This window comes from Lemur catta, chromosome 2, assembly GCF_020740605.2.
Source record: "Lemur catta isolate mLemCat1 chromosome 2, mLemCat1.pri, whole genome shotgun sequence".
NCBI classification, from domain to species: Eukaryota; Metazoa; Chordata; class Mammalia; order Primates; family Lemuridae; genus Lemur; species Lemur catta.
In genome coordinates, this window is record NC_059129.1 from 11,692,458 (window position 1) to 11,714,900 (window position 22,443).

General features: G+C 50.3%; 1 protein-coding gene and 1 long non-coding RNA gene across 2 annotated transcripts in view; one reads left to right on the top strand and one right to left on the bottom strand.

Annotated features, from left to right (window-relative positions):
- Nucleotides 1–22,443, top strand: part of XYLT1 (xylosyltransferase 1) — a 284,392-nt gene that overhangs the window by 140,742 nt on the left and 121,207 nt on the right. Inside the window, exon 3 of the mRNA XM_045542679.1 lies at nucleotides 20,683–21,172. Coding sequence (XP_045398635.1) covers nucleotides 20,683–21,172 — 490 coding nt within the window. The remainder of the gene's footprint in view (nucleotides 1–20,682; nucleotides 21,173–22,443) is intronic.
- On the bottom strand, nucleotides 13,399–20,574 carry LOC123632422. Its single transcript, XR_006733367.1, has 4 exons — nucleotides 20,541–20,574; nucleotides 19,111–19,150; nucleotides 18,461–18,531; nucleotides 13,399–13,430 (listed from the first exon to the last, which is right to left on the bottom strand). It is a non-coding gene; the product is annotated as an uncharacterized LOC123632422 (long non-coding RNA).

The following is a 22,443-nucleotide window of genomic DNA, read 5'->3' on the forward strand; positions in this document are numbered from 1 at the left end:
ATATAAGCCAGTTTTTGTGCTGTGAAGACCAAAGGTCCACGTGAGTGACAAGTTGAACTGGGCTGAGAATTTGCTGTGAATAAGCACCCGTGGATACTTGAGGGAGGATGGTTTTGGATGAGCATCTCTCACGTTGGCGAGCCAACAGGCATTTCCATTATTTGACCAAAACCTTGAAGAGATTCTCTGACATGTTAATTTCTCCAACTTCCGTCTTCCATCCTTTTCCCTGAGAATTTAGCTGGCACCTACCTGCTCCCCCTCCCACCCACTGCAGCCCACCTGCAACTCACTCTCTGTGCACCCGTTCAAGTGCATGTTGTGGGGAGGGTCTGGATTTATGGGCTTCCACGAGCCTGGTTCAAATCCCAGTCCTGCCAGCTACTAGCTGTGTGACCTTGGGCAAATTTCTTAGCCTTTTTAAGCCTTTTTTAAAATAATAATAATAGATTCTCTATCACAGGTTTATTATTGTGAGGGTCAGGGGAGATCATGCTAGGCCAGTGTTTAGCAGAGGCACATGGGCCCGGCCCCAGGTGTTAGCTGCTGCTGGTGGTGTTGCTGGCGTAACTCACATACACACTCACACACTCTCACATGCCAGGTTTAGGGCTAGAATAAGTTCTCCTCAGAAGGGCACATTTGTGGGGGCTTACACCCATGTTGGCAGGTATCTTGAATGCAAGGTGGAAAGTTCTGTAGAAGGAAGAGTCAATCAGGTGAGGGTGTCAGAAGTCAGGAGTCATTTGAATGCAAGCCTGGGGGGGATGGGGGCAGACAGCATTGTCCAAGGCAACTGGCCAAAAGCAGAACCTCCAGGCCTCAGGGTGAAATTTGCAGCCAGGCCAAAATGCTGACTACAGGTTCTGAACCTGGGCACAGTGCTTGCTGTCCCCCGGCACTGGGGCACCTTCCCGTTCTGAGACCATCATGGGGCAGGAGGGATCCGATCCCCAGATTTGGCAGCAAATGCCAAAGTCGTCAATTTTGCCGCTGAATCTCTCCTGAAGGATGCCAGGGACCTCCTGAGAGCAGGGTGAGAAGCACCCGGAGTGTGTTCTCAGCGCTTCTGGGATGCTTTAAATTCCAAGCTAGAGTAGACCCTGCTACTTGAGACCCATTTGAGATCACCACCACCATGGAGTCCTCGGTGATTATATCCACCCAACCTTGCAGCCAGAGACTGTTAAATAAATTCCCATCACTTGCTGTTCTCCTTGTGCCTCTCCCCCGCCCCTCCCCGACAACACCCCAGAGCGGTGGTGGCGGTGGTGGCAGGTTGGTGGAACAGCACCCAGGCAATGCCTTCCGATCTCAGCACAGACTTGCTGGGGGCTGCATCCACCTCTGTTCCTGCATCAGTGAGCAGTGAGTGGGCCCTCCCACGATCCGTAAGTCAGGCCAGACACACTCTCCAGCTTAGGAGGCCTCTGGGGGCTTCCCAGGGCAGTTAGATGCGGACTGCAGGCTCTGCCCCCTGTCGCTTCCCTGCTGTGCGGGTAGGTTCTCTTATCCCAGCCCATTGCCTGTTCCGCCTGCAGGGCTGGTCCTAGCTCGTTTCTGCCTCGGGAGCTTTGCTTTTGCTGTCTTCGCTGCCTGGTGTCTCATCCAGGATCTTCTCAGAGTGGCTCCTTCTTGCTATAGGGCCACGGCCCAAACGCCACCTCCTCGGACGGGTCCTCCCTGCCCCCATCTGAAATGCCATCCCCTGCCTCTCCCCTGCTTTTTCTTTAAAGCGCTCATCCCTGGGTCATCTGAGATTTGACATCTATTTATTTCTCTATTTCCTCTTCCCTTGTGGAATGCAGCTTCCACCAGGGCAGGAGCTGAATCTGTTTTGTTCCCTACTCAGCGCCTAGAACTGTGTATGTGGCCTAGAAGGTGCACAAATATTGGAAGGATGAATGAATGAATAAGAAATAGTAATAATAAAAAAATAATAGCTGCTACTCAATAAGCACCTGCCTGTGCACCTGTCGGTCGCTGGGCTAAGCACTTTCTTATCCTCGCAAGAGGTCTGTTGAGATAGGTGCTGTTTCCTCCCATTTTACAGATAAGGAAACTGAGATTTGCAGATGTTAGAAGTAACTTGCTCAAGGTCACCCAGCTTTTAAGAGGTAATGCTGAGATTCAGTTCAGGACTTAACCCCTTCTCTATGTTGAGCTGAACTTGAGAGGACATGGGGCCATTCTGTCTGTGCCCCTTCCCTGGCTGAAGGGCACATGGTGGTCGTGCTGTTAACAGAATCCCAGCTGGATCCTTAAATGGTTGTCCAATGGGAACATGGATGGAAAAATACCGTCCACAAGCACCAGCTTCACACCTGACCCCTACGTGATGGTGGCGATGGGGCCATGTGTCCCAAGACATAAGAAGAATCCTGAGAAAGAAGACGGGTTTCCCTCCAGAGTTTAAGGAGATGAGCTCTTGATTGAGATGAGCTGAGGCTGCTTTGCAAGTTTCAAGTAGCAAAGCTGTCTGAGCTGTTTGTGCATTTTCGGGTGGGATCTTTGGTTGTTCCAAAGGCAAAATCTGAAACTCCACTCAGTTCTTATTGCGGAGTAGGAAGGACGCTGACATGGGCTTTCAGACTCTAGAATGTCAAGTGCGAATCTGACTGTTGTGGCAGACGAGGACAGTGTGTATGCATGTATCTGTGCATGCATATGTGTGTGTGCCTGTGTGTCTGTGCGTGTGCATACGCCAGGCTGGACCACACTGCACTTGGCGTCTTTCTTGACACTCTGTGCCCTTCCTCTGCGATGCAAAGAGACGGCCGGCTGGCTTCCCTTTGTGTCTTTCTGAGTGACTGTGCCTGCCACCGGCCTTCAGAGTCTAAGCTCCTGACAGATATTAAAGAACAATTCACTTATTACAGCTAAACAGAAAAGCATATGGAAAAAGCAAACTGCATTAACATCTGCTGCCTGGGCTCCATCTGCTCCCGTTGGCTTGGCTTCGCCTCCAGACGTGCCAGCCTGTCGGTTTTCCAGGGCCAGCTCCTCCTTCCTTCCAAGCGGGGACAGGATGTGCCCCTTCGTTTCCACCCACTCATGCGGGACGACCGGGCACTTCTTAGGCATTTTGCAGATGTGGAAATGCGCATACAAGACCCGAAGTTCGGAAGTGGTGAGCCCTGGAGTTCATACTCTGGATCAGCTGCTTACTATTAATCGCTGTGTGACTTTGGGCAGGTGACTTGGCATCCCTGTGCCTGTTTCCTTGTCTCTTAAATGGGGTTAGCAATAGCGGTGGTTACATCTAAGGATCCTTGCGAGGATGAAGCAATATAGTGCATGTAAATCCCTTGCAACTGCAGCATATAGTAAGTGTGCAGTAAATATTCATTCTTGCATTCGATAAAAATATTCACATATGCACAGCCCAGCTTGTGTTACAATTCCTAATTTCCACGGCTTTATACCTTGTCTTTAAAATAGCTCATTGGCCTCCATATACAACCAGGTCTTCCAGCCCCTGGGAAGCTCTCATTTTCACATTTACACCCTTGCAGACCCAGCCCCTCCTCCCCCGTAACCCTCGGTATGGAGACACGGGCTGGAGGCTTCCCGTGCATGGTTTCATGGTGGAGCAAGAACTGGGCTCCACTGCCCAGGGCAGCCCAGCCCTGTCTGCGTTTAGCCGCCAGTCTCACCCGCCCACATGCACTGATTTTTGCCTCCAGCTAGCAAGACAAACCAAATGTCGTTATTTTAGTATCCGGTCACCTGTCGGAAATAATTTCTAAAACTGTTTTTCCTCCTTCTCCCCCCAGCCCGGCTTGTTCCCCTGAAGCAGTCAGGTCTTTAGGGCGATCAGACAGCTGTCAGCCCCCAGCTGGGGAGGGGCTGATTGCTACTTACTGGCCAGGGCTGAGGCTGTGTGGGCCTGGGGTGAGGGTCTTCGGCGAGGTGTTTCACCTCCTCGTGCCTCAGTTTCTCCCTTTGGAAGGTGGGAGTCCCAACCGTGTTTGCCCCCTAGCGCTGCCGTGTGGTTTGAGTGCTGTAGTCTGTGCCAGGTGCTTAGGTTCCTGGCCTGCAGTGAGTGCTGCTCTTAGTACTGTCACCATTACTGGGAGGTGGCAAGTGGAGTCACATGGGCAGCTCTGGCCATGAGGACAGCTGGAGTTGGCAGGATGTGGGGGTGGGGTGGGGCGTGGGCAGGTGCAGCGGGCCCTGGGGGTCCTCGTCCATCCCCATCCTGGGAGACTGGGAGGACAGAGGGAGTTTCATCCCCCTTTCTTGCTCTGTCATCTCGGGCGTGGCCCCTAGTCCTGTAGAGCCCCGGAGCAGCCATGTGATAAGGAACTAGAGGGACTGACCAGTCCCGTGTTTTTCTAAGAGGAGTATGTGGCCCACTGTGGCACCCAGGATGATTCAGGGGGCTCCATGGACATTAAATAACCTTCAATCATCGGGGGAGAAAATGATGCCCTTTCACTGCTCTGCAGTCTCCTGGATGAGACCAAGGAGCGAGTCGCAGCGTGGTGCTGCTTTGACACCCGACCCCGCCCATCTCCCTGTACAGCAGGGAGGCTGCCTGGGGTCAGAGCCTTGCCAGTCAGCCCCACCTGCATCTCCCTGGGGCTGAATAACATGGCTTCTTTTTCCTCGTGTTCAGACTTAAAGAATCAGGATGATCAATTTTTTTTTTTTTAACAACAGTTCCACCGGACAGGGCAGGCCAGCAGCTGCTTCCTCTGGCATCTTAGCAGGGATGAGCCAGATTTCACAGCGGCACCCAAGGCTGTGAGGGGCCGGGTCAGGGGGTGCTCAGCTCTCGCCACCCGTGGGAACCACCTGGGGAGGTTTTAAAAATCCAGATTCCCAGGCCCTAGCCCAGACCGACTAAACCAGTATCTCCAGCGTGGGCACCCGGGCACCTGCATGTTTACAGCTCCCGGGTGATTCCAGCGGGCAGGCAAGATCGAGACCCAGTGGACTACATGCTCTCAAGTCTCCCTGCGTCTTATTATCTGAGGGAAGAAGAAATTGAACAGAGAAGGGAGGGCATAGAAATGCTAATAAAACATTGAATGAAGCAAACAAATCGCAAAAGAGATATTTACAGTGCAGTGCCATTTTGTCAAACTTACAAACACAAAAACAATACTGTATATTGTATATGGACACATACACATGAGCTAAAAATATAAATTTCATAGCGGGTCAAGGACAGAAGTGACTTCTGAGTTGAGAGATGGAAGATGGTTCAACAGTACTGCAAAGTCTGCTTTCTTGAAAGAATTGAATAAAACATGGCAAAATTGGTACATGGGGGTTATATTATTTTTCTGTGCTTTTCAGTAATGTTTTGATATATTTTATTAATGTAGATTATATTAGAAATTTGTATATTTGATAAATATTTGTATTAGAAAAATATTTAAATCCATTTAAAAAAAACACGCAATTTGACTGCTTTAGTTCTTCAGAAGTTTAATAACTCTTTAGATGTCCCTGCCCCTGGGCAGCCTGTTGATTGCAGAGTGATGGAGGGTGAGGGGTGAGAGAGGTGAGAGATGGGCAGACAGAGGGACAGACAGGTGGAGACAGGCTAACATCCCTGGGGGCCTGAGGTCCTCGACAATGTCGGCAATGTCGCGGGAGACTGTGCCGGGCGAAGGGCGGAGTGCCCCCTGCCTGACTTCTTCCGGGACTCGCAGGGCCCCATTGTCCAGTAATTGCTGGCGAGCCACAGCCTGCCTTGGCGACCGGAAATAATTGATACAGGAAGGAGGAGGCCTGGCCTGGCTCTCATGATCTTCTCTGGCCGTCCTGCTGGAAGCCATCCGCGACCCAGAGATGGATGAAGACAGACACTGTGGAGACGCTGAGCCCTCGGCCCATTCTCTGCACTGAGAGTGAGATCAGAGTGGATCTGAAATTGCAGACTTGTTGAAGACGCCCCCTGAGAAATCGCCAGCCCTTTTGCTCAGGGTTTCACCCCTAACAAGGGGCAGCTCATTCCCAGTCTGTGGCTTGAAGGGGCAGTGCTGGGGAGAGGGCATGAGCTTGAACTCTAAAGTCAGGTGCTACAGTTTAAATCCCTGTTCTGAGTGGCCTGGGGGAAGTGTCTTCACGTCTCTGAGCCTCTGTCTACTCACATGTCAAAGAAGGCTATGCTACTCCTAACAGTAATACTGCTAACAGCTACAGTTTGTGTTCCAGGCATTGTCCTAAGTGTTTTCCCAACGTTGACTTATTTAATTCTCATGTCAATTCTGTGAGCTGGTTACAGCCAGGACACCTGCTCAAGGTCGCACAGCTTCAAAATGTCACAGCTGGGTTAGGGACCCAGGTAGTCTGGCTTTGGCACTCATGCTCCTGCCCACGGGGCCCCACTGCCTGTTTGTAGGGCTGTTTGGAAGATGAAATAGGAGGAGGCACAGAAAATGCCACCTTAGTAGGGATGACAAAAGGTGCATTAGGGAAGGAGGGACTGTGTCATGAAATCCATGAATGCCTGGTGTCACCTAGGATCCTCCTTCTCTGTGGATCCAACAAACACGTTTCTGTTCTCTTCCTGAAGCCCAAGCAGGAGGGGAAAGTTCCCAGGTGGCCTTGGTTGCCCATTCTGAGTTTAGACGCTTACGGGACTCAGGAAGGTCTTCCCTGAACGTAGATGAGGCTGTGAAGTTAAGGGCTCGGGCTCTGGAGTCAGACAGACCTGGGATTGATCTCAGCCTTGCCTCTGACCTTGGGTGACTTCGGGGGAATCATGTGACCTCCTCTTGGAACCTTAGTTTACTCTTAAATGAAGACAGTAACACCCCCTACATCAAAGACAATGTGAGGGTTAAGCAAGAGAATCCTGCAGAGTGTTGAGTAGACAGTAGAGGCTCGCACGTGGGGCATGTGCCTGCTGGGGTGACATGAGGCCGGCAGAGTTACAGGTGACAGAATGGACGGTGACGCTGGGGGAGCTAGCAGAAGGCTGCCTTATTCCGGGAGCCTGCCATGCCTTTGGCGTTTGGCCTGCATTTAGCAGGCCGCGTGGGAGTCCCAGCCTTGCTGAGTCAAACTCTTCTTATGCGAACAGTCCTCGTGGGAATGCGCCCGTAAGGGAAGAAGAATAAGTGACCTGCCTGGGACAGGAAAGAAGAACTTCTCTGGGACGTGTCCTGTCGGAAGGGAAGGCAGCCGGCTTCAGTGTCTCCGTGCAGCTGTCGGCTTGCTCGCTGCAGAGTTCACAGAAAGAGCCACCTAGTGGCCTGAACCACGGGGTCTCTCAGAACCGCCTCATGCTGAGTGTGTTTCTCGGGTCGTTTAAGGCTAAAAGGCAGTTCGTTTGTCTGAATCCAGGCAGACTTCGGAAGTCTGGGCATGGCTGGCCATGCCAGCAGAGGTGCCACTGCTCAGCCCCTCGAGTGAGGAACTTCTCCAGTAGCAAACCGTCTGCACAACCCGGGTGGCACATGTTCCCGGGAGGAGTCTCGCTCGCTAGAGCAGGACAGGAGGGACAAGAGGAAGCAGAAGCAAAGCTTTCACCTGCCACCCCGGCAGCCTCTCTTGTTTGTTCCTCTTTTCACTTTCTCTGCTCTCTGGGGTGGGACGATATTGCCTTTGCAACCTTTTTGGTACCAGGGACCGGTTTCGTGGAAGACAGTTCTTCCAGGGACAGGAGAAGGGGGCATGGTGTCAGGATGATTCAAGCACATTACATTTATTGTGCACTTTATTTCTGTTATTATTACATTGTAATATGTAATGAAATAATTATACAACTCAGCATAATGCAGAATCCAGTGCTGCTGCTGATCTGACGGGGGCGGGGCTCAGGTGGTGATGGGAGCGATGGGGAGCGGCTGTAAATACAGATGAAGCCTCGCTCGCTCCCCAGCCGCTCACCTCCTGCTGAGCAGCCCGGTTCCCAGCAGGCCACGGACCAGTACCCGTCTGTAGCCTCGGGATTGGGGGACTACAGTGCTTAGATAACCCCTTAAAGCCTCAGTTGCTGCATCTTTTAAATGGGTGGATAAAAATAGATACCAGATGCTCAGCATTGGAATATAGTCTGCTTATTGAGTTGTTGGTAGTTGGTCGTCTGTCTCATTCTACTAAAGTGTAAACATCTGCCTGTCTTATTGATAGATACATCCCTGGTGCCTAAGATAGTGGCCAGCTCATACTTGGCACTCAGTAAATATTGGTGAATGCATGAAAGGTCACTGTAGAGTTTGGGTGAAATGATGTTGATAACAGTTCCCTTTTATTGACTGCTGACTCTTCTGAACTGGGCTTTTGCCCTGGTTAAGTCAACATATAGTCTCAACCCTATGAGGTTTAGATGTTATTATTTCCTATTTTACATATGAAGGAAGCAAGGCTCAGAGAGGGTAACTAACTTTCCCACGGTCACACAGCTGGGAAGTGGCAGAGCCAGATTTCAAATCCAGAAGCGTGTGATTCCAGGGCCTGTGGGTGCAGCCCCTCCATTGGACAGTTCCCATGATGTCATGGTAGCACGTCATGATCACGTGATTTCCCATGGCCTCCCTCTTGCTCAGAACACCTTGAGAAATGGACATCAGACACATTGCATCTAAAGGGAGTGACCAGAGTTTGGAGTGACGGCAGTGCACACAGAAGTTGGTAGTGATGAGGTTTTGCATGTCCACCCTGAAGCTTGGTAGAGAATGTCAGTGAACTGAGTGGCCAAAGACGGTCCCATCCCAGCCCTTGAACAACAGCAGGCTCCATCCAGGATGCGGAAGTTGTTTTCCAAATGCCTGGGCGTGGGCGCTGCTGTCACTTTGATTCCCGTGGTCATCCAGTGGACACGGATGTCCTCCGTGCCATGCCAAGCTCACGTGTCAACAGGAAAAGCCAATGGGGCGTCTACCGCGGGGAGCAGGCCTGCAAAATGGCAGCCTTCTTGGGGAGTTGGGCCAAGGAAAACTTACTTGGAAGCCCCTGTCCCTGGTAGGGTGGGCCAAGGCAAACACACGCTCATAAAGGAGATTTAGGGGGTGGCAGCAGCATATTCATTTGTACCTCTGCATAGTAAAAATAATTTATTGGCAGCTGCTGGGGAAGCTCAGTTCTGAAATCACATGGACGGCAGTTATTAGGAGCCTTTTCCTTTCTCTCTCCCCCCACCCCAAATGGCTTGGGCTTTCAGATGATATAAATTAATCGGGTTTGTGTGTGTGTGTATATATGCATCTGTATTTATTTATTTACAGGCGTCCTTCCTTATTTATGTCGCTGGCTCCGTGAGCATTTCCATTTCTTTAGAGGCTCTGCGGTAATGAGCTTACAAGTGAGCCATTCATTACCCACTTGTGGCAAGGTGCGTGGGGGGAGGGGGCCGCGCGCAAAGGATGGGTTTGAAAGCTGGATGTCTTCTATCAGCAGGAGGCCCGTTTGTCTCCGTAAGTGTCCCGTCCCGGAGGCCCTGGTCGGGAGAGTGGGAAGGAGGGGGATGGCCAGGACGAGGAGGGCTTCCGGGGAGTTGGGGCCAGAGAGGCAGAGAAAGGTGCCCAGGGGACAAAGGGATAAGGGATTTGGGGCTTTGGGGTGGGGTGGGTGTGCAATGGCACGGACCGTGGGACTCTCAAGTAACAGAGAATGAATCAGTGGGAGTGAGGCAAGGTTCTTTATATCAGGGACCGCCACCCCAGGGCAAAGGTCAGCACAGTTCGTGATTACTTGCTTCTGGGGTCTTGAGTGGTGTTGCCCTCTAGGGGTCATTTTGGAAACCCATGGGACGCTCAGCTGAGACTACCATGCTGTGTGATTTGGGGCACGTTACTTAACCTCTCTGTGCCTCCATACTTTCAGCTGTACACTATGGATGCTAGGAGCACCTACCCAGAAGAATTGCTCTGGAAGTTTTAAGGATAAAACTTTAGAGTTTTAAAGTGTAAAGCATTCAGCATAGTCCTTAGACTATATGTTCAATAAGTGTTCGCCGCAATAGTTGTTCCTATGAAACGTGCGTTTGAGGGGTCCTCCCGCGACACTTTCGTACGTGCTGTGCCCTCGCCTAGAAAGCCCTCGATTCTTTCGTCTCATAAACGTGCTCCCTTTTTCTCAAGATTGGGCTGAAAAAGTGCTTTCTCTGTGAAGCTTCTTCATTCACCCTCCTTGGCCCCCAGACCACGCTGGGCTCCGCGCCCACGACAGCACCGAACGCTGCCACACGCTCATCCCCACCCCACCCGCCCTCTTCGTCCTGTGTTTAAATGATGTGTGTCCATGTCCCCGGACACTCTGCTGTCTCTGGAGCGTCTCTTAGTTCACCTTCCTGTCCTTTGTCCCTGCTGTGCCTGGCGGGGAGAGGACACCCAGTGGAATGAATGAGCCAGTGATTCTCAACCCTGTTGGACACAGCTCCTCTTGACGTAACAGATCTTTTAAAACACGGCTTTCACCCATCCTGAGATGGATACTTACTCACCCTAACCTTACTTACACCCACCACTCTAAAAAGATTAATATCCTGCTGTAAAAATAGCATGAAGCAGCAGCAATATATAAAAGTAATATATGCACAAATAATCTATATTTGCTTAAGTGATGGGTACGACAACCTTAGACTCGCACTTCTCAAACTTGGATGTGCTGAACCATCACCCAGCGGTGCCGGTATCGTGCACCTTCTGGTTCAGCTGGTCCAGGCTGCACCTGAGACTCTGCACGTCTGACACGCTCCCGGGGGTGCTGATGCTGCCGGCCAGTGGGCCACACTTCGGTAGCAAGGGGACAGAAGATGCGTAAGGAGGTCACTTGTCAGGTGCTGAATCAGCAGGAATTCAGCAATGACAAATGCAGGTGGGTGATAGATGTGTTTGTTGGTGACTCACAGCCACAGCTTGTGTAGCCTTTGGTGATGTAATTTTCTGACCTTGTGGTCAAACTCTGGATGATGTAAAAGAAACAAACGGTGGTTGCTTTCCTAGAAAATTCAGTCACGTTTAAACCATTTGTAAGTATTTTTTTGTGTCCTGTGTAAATCTGAGTTAGGCTCGTGGCCTGGACCGTGAGTTGTTTAACCCACATGGCATCTGGGGACGTTCAGAAGTCCTGCAGGATGCGGGACAAGCAGCCCTTCATTGTTTGGCAGCATGTGTCCCCCTGCATTGCTGGGTATCTGGTGTCCTTCCCACGAACTGCCAGGAGCATCCCCCAATCATCGTGACAGCCAGAAAGGCCACTGCGTATTTCCAGAACGCCCAGTAGGGGCAACGTCACTTCCATCACAGACCTGGAACGGAAGGATTTGTTGAGGGTTCTGAGATCCCGGAGGCACGGCCCAGGAGGTAGAGGCTTACGTGCAGAACCGGGGACCTTGGTGTCCAGCAGGGTCTCCTCACAGGTGTCCTGGAGGGTAAGGGGACACAGGGCAGGCTGGGTGGGGGCTGTGATGATCCACAGAGCAGATGCCCCTTCTGGAGACCACGGGGCCAGTCCCCAGCCCCCAGATGATTGTCACACGTGGGAACCCAAGTCCAGTATTGTCAGGTCCCTGATGTTTGCAGAGAATGCAGAAATCCAAATTTGTAGATGAAATCTCCAGATTTTGAAATGTGGGCTGGGATTAAAACCCTAACAAATGGAAACGCTCTGCAGAGCAAACAAGACACCCGTGTGCTTGTTGGATCCGTTGGTCCCTGGCATGACCTCTGGTTTATATTAACGGACATGCCATTGGCTCAAGGGCTGTCCACTGCCTGAGTGAACGTGCCTCCCCTCCCTGGATTTTGGGTTCGTGAGGCCTGCAGTCTCTGTCCCAACCGCTCAGCTCTGCCAGGGTAGCATGAAAGCACCCCATTCCATACACACGTGATCAGGCATGGCCGTGTTCCAGAAGAACTTTATGGACAAAGACAGGTGGTGGCGTGTTCTTGCTGACCCCTGACCTACTTTTTGAGATTGTTTTGAGGAATGAATAAGCCACTCCAAGGAAAGGACTTAGCACCAGGCCTGGCGTGTGAACAGCAAGCAGTAAACAATAGCTCATGTTTGTTTCTTCCTCTCGCCAAGTTTTTTCTCGCACTTCCTGCCTTTGCCCCTTCCCCGCCTCTGCCATCATTTCTTCCTCTGTGTGTCTCAATGCACCACACAGCTGTGTCTTAGGCTGACATGGAAAGAGCTGGAAAATGCCGTTCAGAGCTTCCCCTGCCACCCCCCCTTGGTCATCTGGGTGCTCTGAACACCGGGACTGTCACCGTCATGTCCCCCGTGGGGTTGGGAGGGGTGAGTAGGAGGGCGTGGCCGGGCTGTGAGCCTGCGCCCGCCAGGCAGCTCTGTTGGCGCCCCCCGGGACCGGGCATTACAGGGTTGAGGTCCAGGCTGTGGCCTTGGCAGTGTCAGACATAAACAAAGCCAGACGCTAGTGAAAGTGCTAAGGACAGATTTAATCAGTAATGCTGATTGCAGTAGGGAAAGGAGCCCAGCGTGAACTGAACTGAACTGAACTTGGATTTGTTCAGAGCTGACAGGCGTTTTAAAGGGAGAAGGAGGGAGGAGAGAGGGGTGAGTGGGGTCTCAGGAGAGTCAAGAAATGGAGGGTTGGTCCATGTGAAATCCACCTGGGTTTGCCAAGTGGCCTTCATGGAAGTTAGGCTCCTATCCTCCCACGGAGACTGGGAGATGGGCCGGGTCTACAGGGGTCGGCTGGAACAAACACTCAAATGTCAGACAGGCCCTTTAAGGTGGGGATAGGGTTAACCTAGGCCTGTGGCCTAGAGCTGTTAGAAACTATGTTGCTGTTTTTCATTCAAGTCTTTGTAGGCCAAGGCTGAGACCTAGTCAAGAAAGGGCTCCGAAGAGCCAGCCTAGAGTTTGCTCAAGCAGAGAATCTTGGACAGCAGGTCGACCCCCTCCCTGGAAATAACTCGGAAATTGAAGGTCCTGAATGCCTACTGCTTCTCTCTCTATAAAAGCATCGCTCAACTTAGATTTCTCTCTGCTCTGTGTGTATTTACTGTGTATGCAAGTAAAATACCAACCCAAAGGCTTGGCATATAGCAAAATACCCAACATGAAAGAATTGTAAACTTTATTTTATTAAGGAGTAGATACTTAAGATTACACGTAGGTATTATGTCAGCAGTTCTCAAACTTGGTGTCAGGACTCGCGTATACTCTCCGACATTATTGGGGACCTCCAGAGAGCTTTGGTTTAGGTAGAATATGTCTGTCATGTATGTGCTATGTTGGCATTTAAACTAAGGCACTCTTACAATTTATTAATTCACTCGAAACAGGGATGATAACCCATTACATAGCTATACAAATAGAAATCTTTTTGAAGAATATGTATATTTTTTTCACAAAAAAACACATTTAGTAAGAAGGGAGGCACAGTTTTGCATTTTTGCAGATCTCTGTAATATCCAGCTTCACGGAAGACATTTGCTTTCCTTGCAAACTGTTGTCATAGTGCAGGTCGCGGAGCCCCTGGAAAACTCCTCTGTGTGCTTTCAGAGAGGGAGCAAAAAAGGAAAACAACGTCTTCATGTTATGATGAAAATAGTTCATCCTTAAAGATCCCCTGAAAAGAACTCAGAGACCCCCCTAGGAGCCCCCAGACCACACTTGGAGATCCACCACATTAGGCCCTTGTTGCAAGCATTAATTCTAGTCTCATAAATTATCACTAATATTTATTAATACTAAGTGCTAGGCATTCAGCTAAGTGCTTTATGTGTATAGCTCTTTTTAAACCCTCATTCGGTTGGTGCTAGTTGTTCCCATTTTACAGAAACGGAAACTGAGGCAGACAAAGTTAGGAACCGTGGGCAGGGCCACACTGTGCGTGTAGTGGCAGAGTCCAGATTTAAACCCACTGCACCTCACCTGCCTTTCCAAAAAGACCTAGGCCTGCTTACCAAGTGATGACGTGCCAGCTAGAAACACCATCATGCTACTGAGTGCTTAATATGTATCAAGCCTTTTGCTAAATGTTTTCTTGTCAAGTAGATTTAAATATGTGTGCCCTGCTGGGTAATCCCTAACTCATCTTTCCAAAGTTCAGTTAGGGATGACCCAATAGGGCACACATATTTAATTGGAGATCCTTTTTTTTGTGGATGAGAAATTGAAGCTCCAAGAGGTTAAACCTCTTACCCCCTGCCTCAGGGCTAAGGGGCAGAGACTGGATTCCAACCCAGCTACCTCAGTGCACCTCCCTGCCCTCCTCACGCTGTGCTGTGCTGTGTATCCCATTAACATGATGCGACATTGCAAAGGGCTTGTTATTTAGGGCTCTATTAAGGCAAGGCCTGCCCGTGTCCAGCATGGCCCACTGTTTCTAAATGCCGGCCAGCCCAGCCGCCCTTCATGCATGCGAATGAGCTGGGCGAGGGGCCTCTGGTAGGTCTATTTGCATTGGCAGCCTGGGTAATTGCATGTCCTAATTGGTGCGGCCATGCACGCTGCGCCTCCACCATTCGTCCACCCTGGCACGGAGGTCCTTTTGGAAGCAGGTGCGGCCTTCTCCCCCAGTGTCCCTCTCAATGGCCTTGGTAGCCTTGGTGATTGGAACAAAGCCTCAGACACCGAGTTCAACAGCAAACAGCTACCCAGCCGGCTGTGCGTCCACAAGGCACAAAAGGAAGCCGTAAACTGATCATGATGCGCGGTGGGACCGATGCCCTCCCATGTGAGCGGCGCACCTGGCCGGGTTTCCCTTTGGCCCCGTCCCTATTCCTAGTAGCTCCAGAGAGGCAGTGTGGTGCTAGTGGGTGTGGTCTCTGGACCTAGACAGCCTGGGTTCAAATCCTGGCTCCTCCACTTCGTAAATGTGTGGATTTAGTCACTGAACCTCCCTGAACCTTAGTGTTCCCATCTGAAAAATGGGAAGAGAATACAGCATCTCCGTCATTGGGTCATCATGAAGATTACATGAGTAGGTGCAAAGGGTTTGGAACAGAGCCTGGGACACAGTAAGCGCTGAAGGCCTATTTTCTAACAGGTGCGTGTTTCTGAAGCACTTGGCCCGTGACAAGCATTGTGTTCTATGCTTGATCAGTTTTCTCAGTCCCTGGGAGGTGGGTGCCATCCTCGGCCCCCTGTGGTTGGATGAGGAAATTGAGGCACAGAGAGATGAAATGGTCTGTCTCAGCTTCAGGAGCAGAGGACTGGAAGAGGGAGGCTTTCAACTCACTTTGGCCTGAGTCCAGACCTCTGAATCTCAGGACCCTGCCACAGACAGTGATCCAAGGACAAGGCTGGGAGGAGACATGACATCCCATAGAGCTTCCATCTTGTCCTCAGTCTCTGGTCCCTTAAAGTCCATCACATTGTTTCTCAATGAGCCAAAATGGCACAACTTTCTTAGTTCATATTGATTAATGAGTAATTTAGAGAATGCTTAGTAACATGTATTTGGGACCCATCATTTTACAGATGAGAAAATTGTACATTCACTAAGGCAAGGCAGGTACCCAGGTCTTCCTCCTCCCCGCCTGGTGCTCTGTATATACAAGCAGTAAGAGCAAAGGTGTATCTCTAAGTGGATAGTTTAAAAATCACAACGTCCCACCCCCCACCCCTCAGAAACAGGAGCAAGGGGCCAGGATTCAATAGAGCGAATAAAGACCCATCCTGAAGTCTGATCATTAGCAAACCGGGGAAAGATGGAAGCAGACCCTCGTGTCTCTGCAAGAACAGCCTGGGTCATGCAGCCTACCTCTTGGAGCCACGTTGTGTTTAGCATATTTCTACCTGATTGAAATTGGCTCTAAACATGCCCAAGGTTGAATGGGAACGGAGGGTATTATTGCGTTTAATTATTGCTCTGGAATAAAAAATGGATTCTAGCAGCAGCTTGGAAATAAGGCAACAGCAGAGCAATTAGAGTTTCGGAGCCGACACGAAAACATTTGAATGTGCAATCATTGTAATAAGTACATTAAAATAAAATAAGTCAAAGGGTTGCATTAGCATAAATAACTCAAGGTGAGAGAGATGGATTGGTTAAGAACAAAGAGGACAAGCCTAGTTGATCATAATGGAGAAATAAGAACCAGTCTGTCCAACAGGCGGGGACCTTCGGGGTGAGATGGTTGAGGCCCTGGGTGAATTGGTAGAGTTGCCTCGTCTGGGTTTGCTACTCGTTTTTCCTCTGGCTTTGGGTGGTGGGAACATTCCAGAAGTTTTACATACATTCATCCTCTTTGTGTCTTAGCTTGTTCCCCTAAGGAGGACTGAAACTGCCTGCCTCACTGAGTTTTCAAGAGGATTGAGGACATAGAGTGTGTGAAGGGCCAGCGTATGGGGGCACGTGAGTGCCAGCCATCTGATAGTAATCCCATGTGGATCTGCCCGGAAACTTCCAAGCTTGGTTTTGTACAGGGAAAGGGTGCTGGGTTTGGCTTTCTGGATCTCAGGTGTCCGGGGAAAGGAGAGAAAAGCTGAGACCTGTCTGCCTCTTGGCAGTTAGATGAAGAGTTGGGGAACAGTGGAGGGGTATCTCATGTCCATCAGTGGATAAAGAAAATGTGACATATCCATACAAGGTATTGATGTTATTCAGCCTTAAAAAAGAAGGGAATCCTACAATATGCAGCAACACGGATGCACCTCGGGGACCTTACACTAACTGAAAGAGACCAGTCACAGGACAAATACCACCTGATTCCACTTACGGCAGGTATCTAAAATAGTCAAAATGGTAGAACCAGAGAGCAGAGTCATGGTTGCCAGGGGCTTGGTGGGGGGGGGGCTGGGGGTTGGAATGGGGAATTGCTCATCAAGGGGCACAAAGTCTCAGTCATGCGTGCCACGTGGATGAGCTCTAGAGACCTGCTCTGCCGCCGTGGCCTGCAGTCAACAGTAACATACTGCACACTTAAACATTTGTCTCGTGTTAAGCGTTCTTACCACAATAAAATAACATTAAAAAAAAAAAAGAGTTAGGGAGGGGGAAGGTGAGGGAGCACTCCTCAGTCACTATAGGAAGCGGCCTTGACTCCGAGGGACAGGCATTCTCAGGCCTCCGAATGTTGCCTTAATCTCGCTGACTGTGCCGCTCGCTAACCGCTCTGGACGCTGTCTAACATCTGTGAGTTCTTCACTCCAGAAAACAAGATATTTCCCTTCCCTCTTTTACTCGAGTCTTTTGCATTACCGAGGCAGCTGAGTGGCTTCTGGGGCCAGGTGGAAAGGCCACGGGGCCACACTGACCTGATCAAACCCATTGTGGTGGCCCCTGTCGTGTAGATGGTGGGTATTAATCATGAATCATTAGAATTGACGGCGGCTCTTGTTCCTGATGTTACACGTCAGCCGGGGGAACCAGCCTTCCTTGACTGTCAGCTGGCTGGGGGGGTGGGGGGAGACGATCGCAGTGCTTGCTGGGTTGGCTTTGCTTGGTGAAGTTCTGCCAGAAAGTGGCAGCAGTGTGAGCTTTTGACATGGGTGGTGTGAAGAGGTTTTCTGCTCAGGGGCCACACTTGTTGATTGTTGGCTGTAAATGAGGAAAGAGAAGAGCCCAAGAATAACACTTAGGAGGTGTTGGAAGAGAGACAACGGAGATGTCCATCAGACAGTGGCTCTTCCCTGCCTTCTCGTTAACTTCTTGAAAACAGGCTTAGAAGTGGGATTTAAATTTATGTTCTTGAAGAGCGGGAGTCGTTACACTGATGTTTTGTCTCTTGGAGGAAAAAAGGAAAAAAAATTGGCTCCTGTACCTGAGGACAGGTAGGAGGAAGAAAGCAGATCGGGTGAGCACCTGGATTAACCAGGATAAGCTAGATCATGCCGCAGTAACAAAGATCCCCCGAATCTCAGGGACTCACAGCTGCAGAGGTTCACTTCCGCACACTGGGGGTTGGCGGAGTCCCTACTCCACACTGGTGTCACTCAGAGATGCAGGAGCATGGCCGGGTGCTGGACCGGGGCAGGGGAATGTGGCACACTGCACCCTGGCGTCAGTCACTGCTCTTGGCCATAGCGTGTCATGTGGCTGTACCTAATTAGCAGGGGATGGAGAAGTACAGTCCTATCATGTGCTCAGAAGGGAACTGAAACATTGGTGAAGAGCCTTAGTAAATGCCACCGCTGCCTCTTTCCGTTGTATCCCAACATGAGTGAATATGAGCAAAGAGGGTGATACCCCTCCGCCGCCCACATGGAGCAGTGGGAGCTGAATGCTTCTTGATTTGCCCCTCAGCAGAGCAGAGGAGGGGCACCATACCAAGCTTTAGAATCAGACAGGTGCAAGTTCACTGCCTCCTCCAGATGACTTTGGGCAGGTTACTTAATATCCCACTTTCCCCGCTTTTTCGATAAGATGGGAGAACAGCAGTACCTGCCTTGGAATTTATTTCTGGAGGTTAAGCGAGATATTGTGTATAAGGGCTGAGCCCGGTGCCTGGCATATGATACACATCGAAGAATGTCATAACAACAAGCCTCGTCCGCTCTTTCTGTGAAATGGCAAAGAGAGCACCTCCTTACAGGGCGATTGTCAGTATCCAGTGCGTAGCACCTGGCGGTCACTTACTGTGGTGCCCGGCTCGTGGTAAGTGCTCAGAAAATGTGTCTGAGAGGCTGCTTGGGACTCTTCAAGGGCCTCTGGATAGAAAGAAGGGAGAAGAAGGATTTCAGCACGGTTTGTTTAGGTTGCAAGAATAGAGATGTATTCTAGGCACCTCTCTGAGGGGGATTTATTGCAGGTCTCTGCAGGAAGGTAAGAAAGACCAGAACTAGAAGACCCTCATTCATGGGTCAGGATGTGATAGCAGCCCCAAGGTATGACCAGCAGCCACCCTGTGACCCAGTATGGATTCAGCTCTTCCTTCTCTGTTCTATTTCCCAGCTCCTGACGCCTCACCTCCAAGTGCATCGTGGCCGCTGCTTACTGTCCTCTTTCTGCGGCTCCCTGCCACACAGCAGGCCATGGGCCAGCCTTGAGGTGGCCATTTGGAGGTTGCATACCTACAGTAGATCCGTTTAGCTGAGCGGGAGTGGACGGGAAGGGGGCAGAGCTTGTGTTACAAAGTCAGGCTGCAGTGCTTAATTGGGCAGGGTGACGGGTCTAAAAAGTCCCCCACAGCTTCTCGGAAGTGGATGTTGTCACTGGCATCCCAGAGCATGGGGCCTGTGGTCTGTCTGGTTTGCATTTTCAGCTTTGCCACCAACTAGCTAGGTTACCTTGGGCAAATCACTTGCGAACAGATGCTCAGTTCCCCATCTGTGAAATGAGAATAATATTAATAGCAGTATCCAATTTGCAGAGTGGCCATGAGGTATCTTAGTGTCAGCTGTCATTCTTACAGCCTCCACCAAATAGAGGAAATCGGTCTTTCACGCTGGGGGCAGTGGGGCAGAGGCTCACACTCCTGCAGATAGAGCAGGGCTCTGCATGCTTTTTCTTAAAGGGCCAGAGAGAAATATTTTAGGCTTTGCAGGCCAGGTCTCTACTGCAACTACTCGCTCTGCTATTGCAGCACAAAAGCAGCCATAGACACTACACAAATGAACAGATGTGGCTGTGTTTCAATAAAACTTTATTTACAAAAACAAGTAAAGGCTAGATTTGGCCCAAGGTTGGTGGTTTGCTAACCTGCTGGAGTGGGGACCTGGCTGACTGTCAGCTGTTCTTAGGCACCAGCACGGCACCACTCTTCAGTCCCCACCACCCTTTTCCTGGGGAACTGGTAAGAGGCGGATTTCAGGCTTCCTTGAAAAGGAGAAGTGACAGGGATGCTGCTCATCGGCCATGTGTTTCCATAGCAACAGGGGCAGATTTGCAGAGCCAGTTAGCATTCTCTGTGGCTTCAGAGGTCGAGGGGCACGTTCTGGGGCTGCAAATATGCTTTCAGGTTAAGGCCTTGGAATTAGGCTCCAAGCAGAAGCAAAATGTTTCAGAAATGATTTGGGGATGTTAGTTGAATGATGCGTTTGATCCAAACTCAAAGTGACCAGGACCTGCCTACCCATAGAGGAGCTGAGTTTGGGAGTGCTGCCTTTCTGGAAAGATCCACGCCATGCATTGTCTCCAGAATGACTCCTGACCTTCTCTTTCTCTTGACCCCAGGTGACTTAATCAGTTCCGCTCCAGGTACAAACATCAGGAGCCAGAGCTCAAGCACAAGAGTGTCACAAGTTTGCATGTCACGTGGGACTCATTGTAATGTTCCTTCTGTTCATTCTGCAAAGTCTGCATTCCCCTCTTAAAAAAAAAAAAAAGGCTAATGGTGTCTTTCCCACAGAATTTACAGTGGCTCAATCTGATTTCTCTTCTGGGCATAGATATATGAGCATGTCTTAAAGGCAGTGGAATGTATAGAATATCCTACCAATATTTTTTCCCTTTATAACTTTATTATGCTATTTCCAGCCCTTAAATAAACCATCACAGCACTTTCTGCTGGAATTTAAACAGGAAGCCAAAACAAAATGTTTGCTTACCCAGTGGCAAAGACAGTCAAGGGTAGAAACTTACTTGAAAAAGTGTGGTTACTAAGAAGCATTGAGACTCACAGTCGTGAGCTTGAAGAGCTTGAAAAAGCCTTACTCTCTATTTGGAACATTTCCTATTTCCAGATGGGGAAACTGAGGACCAGAGAGAAAAGTCTTACCAGAGTTTCAGCCAGTAGCAAAGGTGGGATGTGCAACTGTGGCGTAGACTTCCAAACTTGCACGCCCCACTCTTCGAGGGCCAAGCTACTTAGCATGATCACTCGGTAACGTCCTCCTCTGTGTTTCTTTCCCGTTCTCCAGCACGGCTACTTCTCTCACCGGCCGAAAGAGAAAGTGCGCACAGACAGCAACAACGAGAACTCGGTCCCCAAAGATTTTGAGAACGTGGACAACAGCAACTTTGCACCCCGGACCCAAAAGCAGAAGCACCAGCCTGAGTTGGGCAAGAAGCCCCCAAGTAGACAGAAGGAGCTTTTGAAAAGGAAGCTGGAACAGCAGGAGAAAGGGAAGGGCCCCAATGAGGCTCTGCCTCCCGGCGAGAGGGCTGCAGCCAACAGCAGCCGTGGGAAGGATGTCCCCAGACAGCCCCATGCCAGGAAGAGTGGGGGCAGCTCCCCTGAGACCAAGAACGACCAGCCGCCCAAGTGTGACATCTCCGGCAAGGAGGCCATCTCTGCCCTGTCCCGCGCGAAGTCCAAGCACTGCCGCCAGGAGATCGGGGAGACCTACTGCCGCCACAAGCTCGGGCTGCTGATGCCTGAGAAGGTGACCCGCTTCTGCCCCCTGGACGGTAAGTTCCACCCCCCAGGCCAGGAGAGGTGACTCCCAGCCACTTCCTCCTCCCACCCAGCCTCGTTCCACTCGCACTCTCAGACCTTCTGAGAATCCATGCTCTGGTTTTCCAACCCCAGATCGGGACACAAAATCTGATTTGTTCCAGTACTCTCTGAATTCCCAAGTCTTGCATGAGAAAAGTTTTACACAATCAGATTACCTTTTGTAGGGGCTTTAACCCATGGCCTTTAAGGCAAAGGATAGAATTCGAGTGAAATCGTGGCAGGTGTGGAAGTTGCAGGTGGCAAGGTGGCTGTATCCACGAGGTTTGGTTTCTCTCTCCGCAGGAGATTGGGGTTAGAATTGCTGTGAATGTTGTTGTAATTCAATTGGTTGCATTAACTTTGGAGGCTTCGTGAAAACAACCTTTCCATTTTCCTTCGTCTGACATTCCTTCCTTCCCTCCGTCCTTTCTTCCTTCCTTCTTTTCTTCCTCCCCATTTCTTCCTCATCTGCTTCCTATTCTCTTCCTTCCAATTTCCTTTCTTCCTTATTTTTTCTTTGCTTCTTTCTCTTGCATTTCCTTTCTTTCTCCCTTACTTCCTCCCTTCATTGTTCATTCCCTTCCTATTTTCTTCTTTCCTTCCTTCCTTCCTTCCTTCCTTCCTTCCTTCCTTCATTTCCTTCCTTCCTTCCTTCATTTCCTTCCTTCCTTCCTCATTTCCTGCCCTTCTCCCTCTCTCCTCCCTCCTCACGCTTCTGTGTGCCAATGACCCAGTGATAAACCAGGTCTTTTGCTGAGACGCAGGGAGGGACCAGAGCTCTAATAGAGGAATTCGCAGGCAGAGTGCAGGGGCCCTGTGAAGAGGGGAGGACCAGTTTTGCACAGCGGGTACCATGTGTGTGTCTCTGCATCTAAAGCCATGCCGTTGATGTACGTTTCCTGGTGGTGACTTTCAACTTCGAGGCATCCGGCACTGCACCAGGCTCTGCGGATCCACTTAGCTCTTCGCATCTACCACCCTGTGAGGCTGTCAGTTGTTTTCAGATGACAGAAGCAAAGTCATTTCCCCAAGGTCACAGAGCTTGTAATTCACAGTTTGCTCATGGGCACCCCTCATTCTTATTGGGCCACAACTCAAGGTGAGCCCAGCTGTCCCTCACAAAGTGGCCGTGGGTTCACAGTACCTCCTGATTGCTTCTAAATCATAATACCAACAACTGCTTTGAGGAGTTGAGGAGAAAAGACCCTCAAATTGTCACAGAGGCCAACTGTGAGACAACCCA